Raw genomic sequence first — 20868 nt, 5'->3', positions numbered from 1 at the left:
GATGAACTTGGTTGTCATGTTTTGATGTTATCTAGCCAGAAGTAATTATTAACCATGTCAATTTCACCTGGAGCAAATTGTAAAATTAATTGTTGTTTCATTAAATTATGTTTAGTGGTAAATAAAATTTAAATGTTATTACGAGTTTGTGCGCTGTTATAAAGTGTAGGCTAGAAATGGAAATTAACAAATGTTAAGTGAAATACACACACATTGAAAACTAAAATAATTGTCTGAAATGGTTGAGGTAATATTCAAATATTATTTTTTTCTTTAATGGTTTTACCAAAAAAGTTCACCTGATCCATAAAAATATGATCATACGTTCAGATTTCACTTCCTGAAAGGCGCACAATTTATAAAGGTTGATAATAAAAAAAAAAGATTTTTAAGGCTTATATTTTTTGACTCATAGTCATATTATTTTTTATCATTATAAAGGCAAATGAGTAAAACATGATAATGCATTAAAATTGTTTATTTTTGCATCAATCAGATTTAGTATATTGTACGCCTTTAATTATAAGTATATTTTCTGTGTCAGTTTACCGAAGATATTCTATGGACTTAATGAATAGACTGAGTTTCAAGGAAGAAAATAAATGATTATGTTAAATGTGGTTTTAGTAACTTGTTACTTTTGAGCCAGGCAGATATATATATTTCAGGAGTGGCTTTGAAATGTGTTTTAATTATAGGATTGTATAAGGGCAATAATTCATTAAAGCCGCCCCAAATTGTTGACTTTAAAATGCCATAACTTCTTTATTTATTAAGATATTATTTAAAAAAATAAAAATGTTCCGTAAAGGTCTTAATAAGCTGCTTTCAATGGTTTTCATAAATAAGCTATATTTAACTTTTAAAAAATGGTCTGTGGTTGCTATCTAATATATAGATTTTTATGCTTATTTCTAGGAGCTTAATTGGAGGGACCTCTGGGCCCATGATGGCCCCAACAATATTTCAGTACTAATTCAGTGCTGTAACAGATGAAAAGGTCCAACATTTCATTAAAATAGACCCTGATGTTACAGTAGGTGAAGCTTGTAATAGGTGAATATCAAATGCCATCTTCATTTAAAATAAACGTCAAATGTGAATCAAATATTAATGTCAACATTTTCTCTGATTTTTATCATAAACACTTTAGTACCTCAGCAAAAGTGAAGTGCATATTGATAAAGCCGATGCCTGCTCCTGCAAATAAAATACTGTTTTCAAACTTGACTTATTTCTTTATCATAGTTTTCCCTCCTCGTTGGACATTTGTGGATCCTGGTTGATTGTAAAAAGCAAATAATTTACAACTCACATTTAATGTCTCACAATATCATGTTACCGGTACTTTTAATGATTCGGAATAACACTTACATCAATGGACATGAAGTGTTTAGATTATTAAGTTACACTTCCTCATGTTCTTTCTTATTTAGATATACTATTTATGCCTCATAAAATACACTAGGTTCAGCTGGTTACCTGCCCTGCATACGAAATACGCTTCAACCCTTAGTAACCATTTTTCGGTCGTCAGTAAGTAAAAAGATAAAAATTAAGTGTGTGTTTTAATATGTAGTTTAAAACTTTTATCGCTTTATACAGAAGATATCCTAATAAATTTAAGTGACACTCTTATTCAAAATCAATACATACACATGTATAACAAACATAAATTTTGAATCATAAACCTTTAACTACCAACTAAATAATGCATTAATGTTATGGAAAATATTAATTACTGATAACAAGATTGTAACCATTTATTTAATAGCTGAAAACGCAAAAATATTAAATGATTGGTGAATGCTAAAAGATTTACTGTGGTCTACTATATAGTCTCATAAGGTAGAAATACTGTTTTTTTTATGACCATTTCCTTCAAATTAAACTCGGTATCCTTCATACATGTAAGAACCATTGTTTTCGACATTTATTCATCCTTTTTGGAATAATAAAACAAGATTATAAATTATGGTAGATATTATTTTGGAGCGAGAGTAATCTTTTTATGCCCCGAAGGTCCGTCCGTCCGTGTGTCCGGCTCAATAACTCGTGTCCGGGCTGTAACTTTCCCTTGTATGGACAGATTTTAAAATAACTTGCCACATGTGTTCGGCATACTAAGACGCTTGTCGCGTGCAAGACCCGTGTCCCTATTTCTTAGGTCAAGGGCACACTAAGTGTTTATTCACAATGGAATGCTGCATATAATGACATAGAGTATAGGTTGTCGTGTCCGGGCTGTAACTTTCCCTTGTATAGACAGATAATAAAATAACTTGCCACATGTTTTTGACATACCAAGACGACGTGTCGGGTGCAAGAACCGTGTCCCTACCTCTTAGGTCAAGGTCACACTTAGTGTTTATTCACAATGGAATGCTGCATATAAGGACATAAGAATGTAGGATGTCAAGTATGGGTGGTATTTTTTTATGTTCAGAGGCAATTTAAAATAACTTGCCATATGTATTTGTTTGATCTTTAACTTTTCATGTACTGACCTTGTTCATAGGTCAATGCCACATTCGGGGGCATTCATCACATACTGTGACAGCTCTTGTTATTTTAGTGTTTTTTAATATGTAGTATAAAACTTTTAATGCTTTATACAGAAGATATCCTTAACGCCATTCTCCAATGATGACAGCTAAGAAGGTGATTCACGAGCAGTACAGACTGTATGTCTAAATAAAGTTTTTGTTACTGAGAAATACAAAATAAATAATAAAAAAAGCATCCAAAACCTCTCCAGTGACAATAATGTTTAAAATAGCCCAACAAAAAATAAATAAAATAAATGGCCTACCTACCCCACCTGTTTTTGTAAAACATGTGTAACAGTTTGCAGAAGGCAGATGTGCGTTCATTGTATATTATAACATTCCTTATAGATGGGAGTCGGGGCTTTTTCTATAGTACCCACGGGTCCGACTATCGGACCCATTCCCAAAGCAAAATATAAGATATTTTTCCCAATCTTCAGAAAAAAATCCAAATCCAAAAAAAATCATTGTTTTCATCACATTCAGAGATATGAAATATTATCTGTCATGATTTATTGCAATAGATATATACACCCCAAGGATTGATATTTCAGCCATTGTGGGTCTTTTAAAGGGAAAATAAACTAATATTAAATCATTTCCTAATTCACAGGAGACTAGACAGCTTTTTCTTTTCACTGTAAAATTTCCCAATTTGCGCATTTTCATGATGCGAAATTTCCCAAAATGTCTAGGGTCTTTTTCCCAAAATGGGCAGAAAGAGCCCTGGGAGTACATTCATACTGATAGTATGTTGATGTAGATGTTTGGTAATATGCAAATTAGCAAAGCCCGGGCTCTGTGGATTGAGAATTTACTGTGTTATAATAAAGACCAGCGGACCCCTTCAGTGTCGAGCATGTTTTTCTCTGAAGGGATCTGTTGGCCTTCTTTGACATCGCAAGTTTCATGTTACCCTAACCAAACCAATTTTTTGTTTGGCCTAATCACTTGAGACGGAAAACATTAAATAAAAATTATATAAAAAAAGCTCTAAGAAATATACCAGACATGCATTGCCTTATTTATGAAACACCGACATGTATGGGACTTCTTTGATCCATTAGAAATATTATACAGTCTATACAAATGTTAATAACTAAATCATAATTTGATTATAAACAAATAAGTTTCGATTTTCTATTTTCAGGATGAAATTTCTCAACGACATGCAGCCGTAGATAGATGCAAGAAACTTGCAAAAGACGGTTTAAAAAAACAACAACACAAACATTACAATTCTCAGATGGGAGTGAAAAAATAAATTGCAAAGAATTGCAAAGAAATGAAGTTTAAACTGGATTGAAGTTGTTTATGTAATGATGTTGAACAAAAAGAGGCAATTTCAGTGCACAGTTTCACAATGATGGATTAGCGGCTCACGGATGCGCTTTGAAAGTTTTTTTGCTTTTAAATTACTTAGATTGAAGCAGATGGCTTAAAAGATGTGAAAGTGAGATTTATTTCAATTTGAATTTCTAGTCATGTATACAGTTTCCTATTCAAGTATATTTTTATTAGCATTATCGGAGTGTGTAGCAAAAAAATAGTAAAGTTGTGAAAATATATACTTCAAAAATTTGTGTAATGTTGCAATTAACTAAAAATATATACACTAAGAAGGTGATTTACATGCAGTATTTCTGAAATAAGTATTGTCACTGTGAAAGGAAAAAACATATAATTAAAAAGCAGTGTCTGAAACTTTTTTTTGAGTTGTGAAATCAGCAATCTGGTAGTATCAGAATTTTGAGTTGTGAAATCAACTGACTAGCAGTATTATAAATTTGAGTTGTCAAATCAGCATTCTGGCAGTAAAATAATTTCGAGTTGTGAAATCGGCAAACAGACTGCAAGATGCGGAGGAAACACATAATATTCTTCGTAGTGGCGATGTTTCTGACTTGGAACATGCTGATGTACAAAACTATCGTCGGAAAAAGCAACGGTGTACAGGTGAGAGTTACTCCCCTTTGTTAATGTCTGTGAACCAGGGGTCATCTCCCTTGATGAAAAAAATGTGTTTCTTTTCATTTGAAATGAAATTATAAGGACATTTGCTTAAAACATAGTGTAAGATCACAATTTCATTACTTGGAGCGAGTGATAGAAATAGTATCAAAGCTGTAACTTGTAAATTTATCTAAATCTACCAGTAGAGTAAACGATGAAGAAAAATTGGATTTAAAAAAATGTTGATGTTATGACCCCTCTAACCATGTACATGTGTGTTGCTTTAATGAATAAATTTTAAATGAAATATTTGACTGGCTTAATCATAAGTTGAAAAATGCATAGCCTGGGTCAATTTTCAATCTCCTATATAAGGTAGGGGTACTAATACAATGTATATGGTAGTGATGTTCCGATGATCGATTATAATCAAAAATCGATTGGTTGGGCCTGAAATCGGCGACAATCGATAGTATTTAGTTATAATCGATTATCGAAAAAAAAATTAAAAAATTGTAAGTGGTCAGATGTTATCTTTAACAATATGGCTGATGAAAGCCAAAATGAGCAAGGAAATTAACTTTTTTTTATACAACAACACTTAATAACTTCAATTATAGACATAAGGTATATGCATATAATGATTAAGAGTTTAATACTGTACCTGAATAAAACTACAACTCTGTTACTATCTAGTATTTTAAAAACCGATTGTACTATCGATAATCGGTTCCTTGAGTGGAACCGATCATCGATAGTAAAATTGCAACGGATTCCCAACACTAGTATATGGGCATAACCAGTTTATTTTATGTCTTGTTCAAACATAAAAGCAATTGATAAACATTTGGGCTTGCTTTGACCAAACCTAAGAATTTACTAGTTTTATATAATAAGCTGAAGGTCGATATTTGAACTGTTTACTATTTTCTAGCCTCACAATCACGAAAATGTCGAAGGAAAGCTGTCAGTGTTACAGAGCGAGATCGAAAAACAACTAAAGAATAACGAACAATTGCTGACGGAACTTCGTAAGTTACGATCGGAGCTGTCAGGTACTCAGTCATGTATATGTAATTGTGTATCTGGGCCCGGGCTTATTAATCATTATAGCAGTCTGCGAAATAACTGTTTTCAAGTCAGGAGTCATTTGGGCTCGTGCAATTGTAAAATTTGGTTCTTAATGTAGCATTTCCTTAAAATATCATGGGTATTGGGTAACTTTTTTTGCTGCTACTTACATGTAGCCCAAGTAAACATATGATATAACTTGCCAGGGCTTCCGTTAAAGGAAGTTGGGAAGTATATTACTCCCTAGAAATGGGTTAAAACTTCCAAAATTGATTCCTTGGAAGTACAAAAACTTCCATAATTTTGAAGAAAACTTCCAAAGTTGAAAGCTTTGAAGTTCAAAAAATCAAAACCTTTTGTCAATATTACTTTTATAGTCATAATTTCAATCAGTTTAAGTGTTTTTAAGTAAAATGAATTATAATAATATAAGTTAAAGTGAAAATTATTTGATTTTTAATATATTTGTTGAAAAATAGTTGCAAAAGATATTGTATTATGGAGACTTTAAAACTTCCATATTTCAGTGTAAAACTTCCAAAAGTGATTGACAGGAAGTTCATACTTCCAGTTTCAAATTCTTAATGGAAGCCCTGCTTGCTGGAAAAGGATAAATGTCAGTCGAAATTTGACAGTCTCTGCAGAGAATTTAGCACAAGCCTGCAAGCCCTGCAGTGGAAAAACAATTTCCGGGCTTGCTCAAATTCAGAATATAATATATATACATTGTAAAAGGCCTTAGGATCAAAATATTTGATGCCGAGCTCTAGTGTAAGAACCGCACATGTCCTTTAAGATGTCCAGGAAGCGTACCAACGAGTTTACCGTTTCTATTTATATTTAAGTGCATGCACGTTAAAAGGACATTTTAAAGTCTTATTTCGATGACTGTTTCTGACACATAACATGTTGTTTTCACAGACAATTTTTAATAGTACACATTGAAATTTGTATGTATACCTGGATTAAGGTTTTATTGCCAACTTACAATGATGACTATTTAGTGTACAAAACTATATTTTATCTAATGGGACTGCAGGTTTTTTTTATCAAATTTGCTTTAGATTTATTTTTTTGTAAATCAGCAGTCAGTCTTTATACCGATTTTAATCAGGTTAAAGGTAGATAATAAACAGAGACCAGGTCAGTACTCAGTTGACAAGATATAATCTTAAACACTAAAACAGTTAGGTCACATTTAACCATTTACATGTATTTTGGAAAATTCATACATACAACAGTCAGTCATTGAAATTAGACTTTTGGATGAACAAGCCCGATTTCATATTGCTTTTCAATTTTTTTAAACAAGCCCTACTATATAAAATCAAAAAAATTGAGCAAGCCCAAATGACATTTTGCCAGTGCAGGGCTTGCGGGCTTGTGCTAATTGCGACCACTGATACAAATTACCTTTGAAGATTTATTTAAACAACAATCTTATACAAGAATAACAACACATTTTGTAGATAGAAGATTACAGAATATTCAAATAAAAAAACAACACTTCTATGTGATTAAATTTTAATTCTTCAGTTGATATAATCTTATACACATAAGTTAAACAGTTTGGTCACATGAAACCATTTATTTTTGAAAACATATTATACATACAAATAACCTTGAATAATTTCTAAACATCAATCTTATGCAAAAATAATAAGTTATTATTTTGTAACAGTAGATAAAAAACGATCATATTCAGAAGATCACAGAATATTGAAATAAAAAAAATCTATGTGGTTGAATTTTAATTCTTTAGTTATTTAAAATCAATATTATTTTAAAACAGTTTGGTCACATATTTAACCAATAATATCTTGACATCAATCTTAAATACAAGAGTAATAACACAATATTTTGCAATGTTGTCCAATAAATACATCTAAATTTCGCCAGTAGTCCTTACACGTTGAAGTTATCATCCCCGCATTATTGGTTTTTCTTATCAGTATTTGAAGTTAAAACTGTATATTAACTCCAAAATCAATTTGAACATTTCAATATTTAGTGTTTTTTGTTGATTTAAAACTGATACAAGCAGTGTTCTTGCGACAATCGTTAATGCTCAGTTCAATATATATGTGTGTACATAAAACAAAACATTATATTAGTGCAAGAACTCCCTATCTGCTACAATCTCTATAAACAGTTATTGTGTTATTGCTCTAGGGTAAGGTATTATAGATCTCTCTAGACTGGAATAGGTCTGTAAAGCCTTATTAAACTATTTTCGTTCCCATATTAGGCCATACAAAACTGCGTGTATGTTAAGGGTCCCTAGGGAGGATGTAGCGGTTTTGCTCTTCACGATAAAAACAAAATATTAAACACATCTTTAGTATATGATCAAGAATCTTGCCGAATATGTTTAATTTCAATTTACTATAATATACTACATTTAACACAAATACAAACTACATACTATGTAGAAGTATTTGTTCAAGTAGTTTGCCTTTTGATATCAGATTATGATGCATTCTGTGTGATTCCCATTATAAAGTTTTTTTAAACTATGAAATCTATCTTACAATTGAGAATGATGTCCAGAGGCTCTCACCAGGTGTCTATATTCTACATGTGATTTATAACTCATTTAGTAAAAGAAAATAAGAGGGGGTGTTGTTGTTTTTTTTTCAGAATAGCTAGACATATTTTCGTACTAATGGTTGGCACTTAAAATATAAAAACAATTCAAGGTATAATGGCTTTATTTACAAATGATTCACTTTCCCATTACATGTCAGGGTCGGTATTCATATGATACTCCAGGGGCGGTTCCAGAAATTCATGATAAAGAGTAACTTAGGGGCATAACCTATTGACATTTGCCCCTCCTTCAAAACAGAGTTTCAAATGGTTTAAAATGTTGGCACAGAGGTTTAGGGCTACTCCCCAAAAACAATTTCTAGTCCTAAATGATGCATTATGATTATGTTTTATCCAATCCCTTAAAATAATCCCCAAAATTTGTAAAAAACAAAAGTGTTCACTATATCTATGTTAGAAATGTTCACTGTATGTATGTATATATATATATAGGTATTTCAAGACTATAGATTCTAATTCTGAGTTACAAGATTGCTCTTAAAATTATGGCAGACATTGGATATGATTATCTGTCAAGGATTGGCTGAGTTATGCCGTCTCCTCAGGCCATTTGGAGAAAGCTACAAGGAAATTGTTATGTTGTTGCCTTCATAAAGAAAGTAATTTAATCTAGAAGGTTGGCCATGTCGACTTATTTCATGTAACCAAGTATTAAATATTTCCCATAGAAGTTTTTGAAACATATATATTCAGTCGATAAGTTGAGATATTATTTTTTATAAAACAAAGAACTTGAGACTTAAACCTGTGACAAATGCTGATGTTTGCTCCATGGCTCTCTTTGTGATAAGATTATTATAAGTGCAACGTTTTTCCACTTTTAAGGGAATGGAAGTGGGCCCTTTGATACAGTGAAAAATATCATCGTTTTGGGTCAGTCCTTTTGAGTACAATCATTTTTGACGGCAGTCAAGACCACTCGGCCATAAAGGATACTGACACTTCAGGGATATTTAAGAATATTTAATTTTTCATTTACAAATTCATTGGCAAAAAGAGTTGTTTCCCCTGCCTCATGCATAATTCATTTAGTCGCTGTCAATTGTCCCCGGGATTTTTGTGAAGTATAACGGAAGGAAGTACCTTGGTTGCCAACGATGGTTTCCTTAAATATTGCACCAACTTTGCAATGCAAAAACTGTTTTTCAAACATAAAATTGGTCACTTTTGGCACCAAAAACGTTTTATTGGAAGTCACTATCAGTATGGTTTTAGCCAGGGTGCTACAGAAGAGGGACAGTGTTCTAAGGGAGAAAAGGGCAATATTATGTACCATACTATGGGGCTGTCAAGAACTTATACATTATGAATTTCATCCAAATGTTAGAAATGGTGTTTGATTGAAGTAATTTTTGGTTCAAACCATAAATAAGTAAAGTTTGTATGTATTTATAATCTTATTGTAGGTTATAATAAAAAAAATTGAGATCAATATTTAGTCATGAGCATTTAATTCTATGAAGGCAGAAGGCTACCCCTGCTGGTCTCCATGAGGGCAGAAGGGTGCTACCATAAACGACAGGGTGCAGCACCCTTCCTTTACTCTTCAGCTTAAAACATCATCATCAATCTGTTTGTAAGTATTTATTTGTATTGATATTATACCATTGATAATTTTTCGTTCCATTTTTTCAGAGAAAAAACAGCAAAGCCAGTTAAAACCGACGCAGGCAGTTGTGACACAAGCACCGCCGAAAGCGAAAGGACCAAATTCGACAGGAGAGAATGAGTCGTGGTTAAAGTTGAAAGACACAGACAAAGTGGATGATATTGTCTTGCCGATTTTAATGATCGCGTGTGATCGAGCTGATGCTGTGAGCAGGAGTCTGGACCTTGTTTTGAAGTGAGTTCCGCAGTTGTATTCAATATTCAACATAAGTTAATGTTATGGTCATACATTATTGACTTCATTTACTCTTATAAGTTAGTTATAACAAGTAATCCGATTAGCTACATTGATCTTAGATCCAATTTAGACCAATATTGAATTATCGGAATACCGTCCCTGCTCCTCTTTTTTTAAATAAGTTTTTTTTCATTGTTCAAAAAAGCGTTGCCAGATATTCAAATGTATATTTTCATGACTGTTAGTTTAACCACTGAGGAAATGGAGAATCAGATGAAAATAAACCCATAGTTTTTTGCTTTGGGTCCTGGGACTTTCAGGGTTGACAAATTGGGGTTGAGTCTCTGGTACTTTTATGAGAGCCTAACAATACTGTTTGTTTCCAGGCACCGACCAGACAGGAAGCGCTTTCCGGTGATAGTCAGCCAGGATTGTGGTCACCAGCAGACGTCAGACGCCATACAGAAATATGTACAAGACCATGGGGTTGTGCATATAAAGGTATTGCTAGACCTGGGTTTGCCTGAGGAACATACATTATTGTAAATAAGTATCATAGTACCTTTTTTGAGTGTCCCACAATATGAGGAAATACATGTTAGATTAAATATTTTTTTTAATTCGTACAGTTGTCAGGGATATATAATTTATAATCTAATGGAAAGCAGTGATACATTTATTAGTAAACAAGTGGGCCCTGAATCAGATATTTTACATATGTTTAAATTGTTTTTAATTTTCATTTCCAAGCAACAAGATTTGGATTTGTCAATGTCCAATGGCCTCAAAGGATATCACGTCATAACAAGTGAACCCTTAACCAGATTTTTCATCATATATTGAAAATGTTCTCACATTTTTTCATCAGCAACCAGATTTAGGCAAAGTCAACGTCCCATGGCCTCAGAGGAAATTTGAAGGCTACTACAAGATATCACGTCATTACAAGTGGGCTCTCAACCAGATATTCCATACGTTCAACCATTCAGCGGTCATCATCGTAGAAGGTGAGGATGGTTCTATGGGACTCAAAAAATCACTCTTATAAGCTGGTTGGTAAAAGGGAAAAAAATCAGTATCTTCATTCAATATTCAGTATCTTTTTAAAAGATTTAATATCTTTTCTTTTTAAGATTCAATATCCATCTGAAAAATTCAGAGATTTCTCCAAGATTTAATATTCATCTTCAAAGATTCAATGTCTTTCTCAATGATTAAAAATCCATCTTAAATATTCAATATTCATCTGGAAGATTCAATATCTTTCTCAAAGATTCAATATCCATCTAAAAGATTCAATATATTTCTCAAAGATTCAGTATCCATCTTAAAGATTCAATATTCATCTTAAAGATTCAATATTCATCTCAAAGATTCAATATTCATCTCAAAGATTCAATATCTTTATCAAAGATTCAGTATCCATCTTAAAGGTTCAATATTCTTCTTGAAGATTCAATATTCATCTAAAAGATTCAATACATCTATCTCCAAGATTCAATATCTGTCTCCAAGATTCAATTTCTGTCTCCACTTTATTTTAGATGACCTTGACATCAGCCCAGATTTCTATGAGTATTTTGCGGCGACATTCCGAGTCCTTCATCAAGACAGCTCGTTGTGGTGTGTGTCCGCGTGGAATGATAATGGGAAACTCAACATGGTGAAAGATGACCCAGGTTAGAAATTGTTTAACTCGACTAATCATGACCTTAGTGCAATAACTCAATAAATGCATATAGATACAGAAGCAGATATTGAGTTCTTGCACTAAGGTGAAGTTATATTAAGGTCTTGCATTGGTGTCTTCCCGTTCGCAAATTCCCTTTAAATCATGTTGTTATTCCCCTCATAAAATGATGAGGTTCCCTCTGGAAATCTTATTCTCCAAGTGGATATCAGAATCTATTTTTAGCTGTTATTTGAAGCAAAAAATATTTGAAATAGCTTTGACAGCATCATTTGACTCAGAAAATCGTTAAAGAAAGCAGATAAACTTGGTACACATCTTTCAAAAGACAATTGTGTAGCAAAGTGTAACTCTTTAATAATGATGTTTTCCAGAGCTTCTTCATCGGACAGACTTCTTCCCGGGGCTTGGCTGGATGTTTGAGAGAAAACTCTGGCTGGAGCTTGGACCCAAATGGCCTGACACGTAAGTTTGAACATGTCTTGATCTATTTAGCTTCATATAAATTTAATACACATAACAAGATATCACGTCATTACAAGTGGGCGCTGAACAATGTTTAAAACCTCCCTGAAGTACACAATATTTTCTAAATGTTACAAGCATATATGGCAAGAAACAGGTCATATAGATATTACTACAATTGTGTCTTATATCCTATAAGAACATGTTTTGTGACGACTGAATGAGACACCCAAGACCAGGGAGAGGGCTGGTCTAAATCACGTTCGGAACTCAGCAGTATACAGTACAAACATATTTGGCAAGACACAGGTCATATAGACATTGCTATAACCATGTCTTCTATTCCCTGTGTGCAGGTTTTGGGACGACTGGATGAGACATCCGGACCAGCGACAGGGCCGGTCATGTATACGTCCTGAGCTCAGTAGAACAAGCACATTTGGCAAGAAAGGTGTCAGCAAGTAAGACATGTTTAATTATAGTTTGAATGATACTTGTTGCTTTTGAATTTCTGTTAACTGAAAGAACCTTGCTCTCTCATCTGTTCTGTTTTTTGGGTAGAAAAAGAAAGGTTACCGCTTCTCAAGTTCTGTAAAACTCTGAAAATAATTAATGTGGTTAAAACGAGATAAGCTGTATGATTTTTTTTTTCAAGGAGCTCTGTGGATTTGATGATTGCAGTGTCCTATTTTAGAAGCCTGTCTATGAGTTTTACTTATGCTGTGTTGTGTTTCAGGAAACAGTTCATTAACTTGTTATTCTGTATTGTTCTTAAGTACCTAGTTTTTTTAGATCCAAAGTTTTACTTATGCTGTGTTGTGTAAAAGGGGCAAGTTTTTGAGATTCCAAGTTTTTCTGAAGCTGGCCATTTTTTGAGATGCCAAGATTTATTTATGATTTGTGTTCTTCGACCTGTTATTGAGATACAAAGTTTTTCTTATACTGTGTTGTTTTTCAGGGGCGGCAGTGTTTGAGATACCAAGTTTTATTTACCCTGTGTTGTGTTTCAATGGCATGTTATTGAGATACCAAGTTTTACTTATGCTGTTTTGTGTTTCAGGGGGCTGTTCTTTGAGAAGCACCTGAAATTTATCCAGCTCAATGACAAAGTTGTGCCTTTTACACAGAGGGACCTTTCATATCTAATCAAGGTAAGTTTCAGGCACATGGGTTTGGATGATTATTTGAGTAAATACATAAAAATGTATACATTTTAGTGAAATATGCATAAGCTCAGTAGGAAAAATAATTTACCGGCAACAAGCACAGATAGGTAACAAGCACAGATAGGTCTTGTATCACATTTTATGGAAGTGAGAAATACCAATTTAAAGTTTCCCATGGCAGTAAAAAATGGCGTTGCCTAGTATGGTGTGATGTGTTTTTTTGAGGTTGTGAGTTCAGGTTCGGTCACATATAATATAAATTCTTTAAGTTTGCTTCATTTAAGTTTGCTGTAAATTATAATGATTTCTGAGAGTTTTTACTCATCAACAGCACAGACCACTTGGAAGTTATTACAATATTGGCATTTTTTTTTTTTTTTTTGGGCATTTATTCTCATTTTTAACCATTTGCAAAGGTGTTGTTTTTTTTCAAATAAATGTTAGGGCTACGTGAAGGGGGCAGGTGGGGGCAGGCATGGATAATAGTGAAAAAGTAAAAAAAATCTTGCCTTACGAGTTGTATTAGTATTATATTTCTATATTTTCTTTCAGGAAAATTACGACCCCAAGTTTGTTCAGTATATTTACAACCTGCCAGAGGTGACAGCCTCGGAGGTAAAAGCTCAAAGCAAGAAAGCTCTTCCAGAGGTCCGAGTTACGTACAAAACTAAAGAGCAGTTTAAGGATGCTGCAAAGAAATTGGGCATTATGGATGATTTTAAGGTATAGAGTATTTTGGTTTATTTAGTTTAGTTTGCAATTTCACAATAACATTCCCAATATATTTTAGCCAAATATTACTTTTCCTATCTCCAAACCCACTGCCATAATGGGAAAAAAGTGCATTTTATAAACCATGGGGTAGTCCCTTTAAAGAACTTTAGTATTTCTCACCAGAGTTACCTACATCAGTTGTTCTGTTCGATGGACACTGTACCAGTACTTACCAATACTGCGTTCTTCTGCGGTCCGACATTTTTTAGACAATAATCTGGAGTATAATACGGTACATCAATTCTCACTATCTGTGGACTGTGCCTTACAACTTAACAAGACTTATACTCCAGTTTGTGAAGATGCCCATAGATCTGGAAGTGTGGTAAAATGAACATACACCCTCCCCAAAAAACTATGGTAGTTTGGCTTTTACAATGTGGTAAATAATAAAAAATATATTTCTCCCATTTTTCAGGCAGGTGTAGAAAGGACAGCTTATATGGGAGTGGTCAGTTTTAGTTACCAGGGACAACGGGTGCATGTAGCCCCACCTAGTGACTGGGCTGGATATGATACAACATGGAGCTAGCAGTGCCAGCTAGAAATAGGTGCTAGCTAGGAAATCTAGTGATAAGTGCTAGGTCATAGAAATTTCATTCATGCTTAGCAGATATTGTGATATTGTATGTATTAAACTATTGCTGACTTATAAATAGCTTAGCAAACAGAAGAATAATGGTATAGTGGATAAAACTAGAAATGAATTCTAAGTAGGAAATACAATGGGAGAAGCTAGCAATGGCTGCTGCAATGGAAAAACAGCGGGAAAAGTTAGCAATTAATGCTACATGGGAAAAACAATGGGAGAAGCTAGCTATGGATGTCACAATGGAAGAACAGCGGGAAAAGCTAGGAATGGATGCTACATGGGAAAAACAACGGGAAAAGCTAGCAATGGATGCTACGTGGGAAAACAATGGGAGAAGCTATCAATGGATGAAACTATGGGAGAAAAACCGGCTTTTGTGCTGAAGCAGATTTATTGTGATATTGTTGTGTTTATCGATGGTTAAAAGAAAAGATTGTTCACAAGGAAACCACAATGAGCCAGCAGCTTAAGTCAGCAAGTGGTGCTAGGTGATAAATTATCCCATTTTTGGCTAGCACTTTGATGGAAGTTGTCCCACTAAAAGCTAGTATAATGAGCAGGATATTATCCCACTTAGAGTTAGCACAGTTTGCTGTCCCACTTAATTTGCTAGATAATGGACAGAATGATATCCCACTAAGTTCTAGCACTTTGTGAAATATTGGAATATGATGTCCCACTTAATGAACTAGCATTTGGCAGGAATTTATCCCACTTGCAGTATTAAAGCACTACGCAGGACAGTTCAGTATGAACAGATCATTGTTTTCATATCATGCTTGTCATGGAATAGGCAATAGCATTGCATTTCTTTTTGACATCATTCAATCTAGTGATGTTTGCCAATAGAAAATCATTTATTTGGTAATGGTTACAGCACCCATAATCCAAGTTATTGAAATTATAAACGAGCACTCTTTTTTTCGGCCCCTTTCCCCTCTTGAAAAAATAATTTCCACAACCCAAGTAAAAAAACATTTTTCTTTTTCTTGAGCAGCATTGACATCTTTATATTGAGCAATGTAGCAATAAAGTTTCATTTATGAATAAGTTGATAGGTTTGTTAAAAAAGGTATGACAACAATTTTTTTGCCAAAATAAAGCTATTTTTTCCATATCAAAGGGCCCTGCTCCCATTCCCCTTTAAAGTGGTAAAAAACACTGTAGTGCATAATTTCAATCATGAGGGTTGAGGGTGAGGCAACTGTTTCATACCTTGCTGTCATGGACAACGTTCAATAAATATCAAATGCCATAAATGAATAGCATTGTAATTTATCTGCATTATTTTTTTTTGTCTTTTGGGTCAAAAAATATCATTATTGTGTCCGATTTTTTACTGCCAAAAAATATGTTATGGTAGATCAGGATTTAATTTTAGAGTACAGCTGTGTATTTATGAATTTCATTTTCACACTTTCACAAAACTGTCAGTGTTGATCAGACAATTTTTAAAAACAGTTCATTAAGGCGTCTTGTGGTATATGGAATCTACCAATTGTGGGTTTTTACTTAAAATGGTATATACCAGCGATGTGACAATTTGGCTCTGGCATTCACAGAAATAGGGCAGATAAGGAAGCCAAAAAGTTTTTGAAAAACAAACAAAATAGCACTTATAATTATTTATTTAACAGTTTTTTAACGGAATAATGTGTAAAACTGTTGAATGGAAGAATTTTCTATTACCTTTTAATTAAAAATTCTGAGAGGTTGGCTAAAAACAGACATAGATTTTATATGTGTAGCTAAACGACCGATAGATTTTATATGTGTAGCTAAACGACCGTCTTAAGCTGTGCCCTCGGAACTTTGTCCCTAATGTTTATATAGCAAGTAACAATGGGCTTGTGCTAAGACCTAGGAATTATTTTTTTTCTAAAGTTTTGCCATAATTGTTTTTGTGATATTTGCATAAATTTTGATTAGAAATGTAGTCTTATTAATTTGTCCCTGTCTTGTATACATATGTACTAAATAATTATTGTAGTATAATTGAAATAATATGAAAAAAAATCACAATATTATATTATATTAAAATATTTATGTTTATTTGCAATAAGTACACATAAAAAATTGTGAAATTGTCAATAACAGTTTTTAATACCCCCGGTAGATTAACCTACAGCAATTTTGTGATGAGGACATTTTTTGCTATTTAATTCCCAGATTATTTCTATTTTAATAAGGTAAGCCATCCATCATTAGGATGCAAAGATGTTTTAGTGCATTTAAGATATATTAACTACAAGATTATGATAAAAATTCTTTAATGAATTAACCATTATATTATTTTTGCATGGATTACATTTTCGAATAAAAACATAATGGCGCTACTATTATGATATGATATATAAAATGATGGTAATAAAACAGAAAAAAATACTATGATTATATAGCAGTTTTATTTTTAATTTGCATTCTTAAATAACATGATGCTTACATGTACATGTATATATCAATCATGTTCTCAATGAAAACTAACTTTAAAACTATTCAAACTTAACATTTTGTGACTTCATGATCAAACTTAACCACTAGCATTTTTTGTATAAATGATGGATGGATTTTCTTACTACAAAGTGTTGTGATGTATTTTAACAAAGATGTATTTTTAAATGTAATATATTATAGATTGTAATGAAACTGTTGAACATCCACGCCACTTTGTTTAAGGGTTTGTTTTGCTGCTTTTGAAAGAATGGTCTCATTTAAAACAGGGTTTTTTCTTGGCGCTCATTAAATCACATTTCCAGTCTCTAGCTGGACTCAAACTTTTGCTTCTGAACTCACACTTTTTCTTTGGAGACTGACACTTTCCAGTATCTAGCTGGACTCACACACTTGCTTCTGAACTCACACTTTTTTCTTTGGAGACTGACACTTTCCAGTATCTAGCTGGACTCACACACTTGCTTCTGAACTCACACTTTTTTCTTTGGAGACTCACACTTTCCAATCTCTAGCTGGACTCACACACTTGCTTCTGAACTCACACTTTTTCTTTGGAGACTGACACTTTCCAGTCTCTAGCTGGACTCACACACTTGCTTCTGAACTCAAAACTTTTTCTTTGGAGACTCACACTTTCCAGTATCTTGCTGCACCCACACTTTTGCTTCTTACCTCACACTTTTGCATCTTAACTCACACTTTTCAAGTCTACGTCTGGGCTCTCACTTTTTCTTCGGTGTTTTACACTTCATGGGTTATAAAGTTCAGCTTAAAACAGGGGTTCAAATAAACAAAAAATGTTGAAGTATTTATACTTTTTCTGTAACAATCTGTTTGATCTCAAACTTTTCAGGTCATAAAAAACACTGAATGTATCTTTTAACAATTACCATTCTATATCAAGACTTAGTCATTGAAAATACAATCAATTTAATTTTACTAGGTAGTTGAGAAGTTGTTAATGCTATTTTATGTTTTTATGTTACGATGAGGTCCAAAATAATGTATTTTTCTGCAACTTATTATGTAAAACTGGTTAAGTTTTGGGCAGGGCCACCATAATGATTTTTTTAGTGGAAGGTTGAACTTTCTTGCCATCACTTTTGAAAGTTTTTTCCCAAACATGGAATTTTAAACACAATTTTTTATTTTCTTATTGTGCGAAACGTTTGACAAATTGTGAAAAGTCAAGTGTGTTCAAATTATTAATTCAATTCAAAATTTAAATGAAAATGTGGTCATTAATATAACATTGACAATCGATGGGCTTAAAACTCCCCCTTTTGGCTTCAAAATTTTGTTTTAAGTCACACTTGGGGATGTTACGGGGTCAAGCCGTAATACAGCCATTATAGGGCACTGGCAGACCTTGATTAACTCCCCAATAACAACAACAAAAAATTCAAAGTTTTATACATTTGGTTGTTGATAAATATCTCATTTGTAGTATTATGGTAAATACGGTAAGAATCAAAATTATTATTTTATGTTTCCTACTTTTAGGTATTTTTTTAAATTCAAATCTGATACTAAACATAGAATCAATTTGTTTTGCCCCTATTGCTGTTGTATTTAAACAAACTGAGGGCCATTTCATTAAAGATTTTAGAGGATTTAATTGTCACTTGAAATTTCATAAAAGATTTTAGTCGATTTTAATCCTCAATATTTATATTGTGTGGTATTAATGGGACTTGATAATTGTTTAGAAATAAAGGATTTTACTTTTATTTTGGTTGTAATGTAAGCTTACAAGTATTTAAGTCGATTGGAAATTTATGAATTTATTTATTTTTCACAGGTCTATTTCTACCCAAAAATTTAGTAAAAAACAATTGTCAAGTGGCAATAAAAAATAGGATCAGGTGCAAATATTTGTGTATCAGATTATTTTTTTCTTTTGTTTGACCTTGTTTTCATTGATTTATCCAAAGAGAAAAATGGAAATATAGTCTAGTCATTAAAGCTGTATTGTAATTTTTACACTCGAATATTTTTTGTGCTCATTTTCACAAACGCTGTCCCGAATCAAAACAGGAGTTTTTATATTTTCGCTTTGCTAAACTTGTACGGTATATTGTAACTGTCAAGTACTGAAGGCATCTTATACCATTACAAAACCCAGATGGATATATCTGGGGGACTAATACATATATAGGAGTTGCGTTCATTACATCTTGACATGTCCCTAAACACATTGTGTTGCATGTGCCTCCCAAAGTAATGTACCTACATACATGAAACTTAATAGGTATGTTGATCAGCATGAAAATGATGTTGTGCATCTACCATTTATGTCAAATTTCACTTACTATGACTGACAAGAGTTATGTCGCTTGATTTAGTGAAAAATGGTCTTTCAAGAGCAATGGCCCTCGATTTAGTTAAAAAAAAGGTCCATTAAGTGATTGGGTCTTATGTACCTCAAAAGTATTGCCCATCCACTCATTAAAGTTTATAGGAATGTTGATAAGCATTGGTTATTATGTTCTTGGTATTGATGTAACTTTTCACTAAGGTCTAACAAGTGTTTGACCCTTGATTAAGTAAAAATGTGTAAACAAAATGTTGTGTCACATCTATCTCTCAAGGTTTTACACGTGAAACTTTAATGGAATGCTGGTCTGCATGGACTGTCATGCATCTGCCATTTCTGTCACATTTCACTGGTTATGAATAAATAGAGTTTTGGCACTTAGTAAAAAGTGGTCTGAAATATTGTATCAAATGAAGTACCAACATTATTGCACTTACAGTCATTAATCATTATGGGGATATTTATCACTTCTGTGATAGCTCTAGTTTGGCCAGACTTAGTGTTTTACTTTTAATGTGTAAGTATGTCTTCATTCAGTGCCAAGTTTAATTGCAAATGTACACCTCATTATAACTGTCTTAGGACTGTGTTTGTACAGATAATTTTAATTTTATTTTCCACATTGTTTAAATGCCAACATTGTTTGAATTACTATATGCATAGTCACAAGTGCATTGAAAATCTGGGCTAACTGGTTCAGCGAAAAATTTGATTTCGGTGACTACATTTATATTTGAAATCTTTGAATGATTCGTTGTTGTTGTTTTTTGCATCTGATGTAAATTCATTTTGCATCACTCCTTGTCAATGAAATAACAATGTTTGGTTTAACACTAAACACGTCATTAGGCCTTCAAAAATAAATCACTGTTTCAGGTGTGGGGGGGGGGGGGTAACCTGAAACAAATGATTTTTAACCACTTATTTACACGTCATTTATGCATTGTTATAAAGTTGCCCACATGTGTAGAAAACTGTTGACATTATTGAAATGCATTTATATGACAAGATTTACCCCAGTGGGCAAATTTACCCCAGGGCAAATAAGTGCATATTAACACAAATACCCATTTGGGGTAAAAATTCAGGGTCAAATTTGCCCCATTAGCCTCGAGTTGGGATAAATTTACCCCTGTGGGTATATTATGTCATGTAAACGCACCATATTTTTTAATTTTATAATGTTTAAATGTTTCCATATAAAAATGCCTAAATGTTCCCATACTATTATTTTAAATGTTTTCATTTTATCACACTATTTTATATCGTTATTATGTGTTACTTTATTTTGTGTTTTATGCTGTATTTATTTTAATGTCCAAAGTTTTATCATGGTGTATTTAAAAATGGTATGGGGATGAAATAAAATATTTTAAACTTG

At 32.9% G+C, this 20868-nt stretch overlaps 1 protein-coding gene across 3 annotated transcripts in view; it reads left to right on the top strand.

Annotated features, from left to right (window-relative positions):
- LOC128221896 (alpha-1,3-mannosyl-glycoprotein 2-beta-N-acetylglucosaminyltransferase-like) overlaps nt 1-20868 on the top strand; it is a 29233-nt gene extending 8365 nt beyond the window's left edge. For 2 of the 3 annotated variants that reach the window (XM_052930549.1, XM_052930550.1), the window contains exons 2-12: nt 3700-4505; nt 5437-5557; nt 9819-10026; nt 10416-10530; nt 10898-11036; nt 11574-11708; nt 12094-12184; nt 12541-12645; nt 13245-13335; nt 13903-14073; nt 14543-20868. In XM_052930549.1, the coding sequence (XP_052786509.1) occupies nt 4407-4505; nt 5437-5557; nt 9819-10026; nt 10416-10530; nt 10898-11036; nt 11574-11708; nt 12094-12184; nt 12541-12645; nt 13245-13335; nt 13903-14073; nt 14543-14656 (1389 nt within the window). In that variant the 5' untranslated portion in view covers nt 3700-4406 and the 3' untranslated portion in view covers nt 14657-20868. The remainder of the gene's footprint in view (nt 1-3699; nt 4506-5436; nt 5558-9818; nt 10027-10415; nt 10531-10897; nt 11037-11573; nt 11709-12093; nt 12185-12540; nt 12646-13244; nt 13336-13902; nt 14074-14542) is intronic. The other variant, XM_052930551.1, reaches the window with a different exon arrangement.

Source organism: Mya arenaria, chromosome 16, assembly GCF_026914265.1.
Source record: "Mya arenaria isolate MELC-2E11 chromosome 16, ASM2691426v1".
Lineage (NCBI taxonomy): Eukaryota > Metazoa > Mollusca > Bivalvia > Myida > Myidae > Mya > Mya arenaria.
The sequence above is the reverse complement of the archived record's forward strand: the minus strand, read 5'-3'. Positions and strand labels throughout refer to the sequence as shown.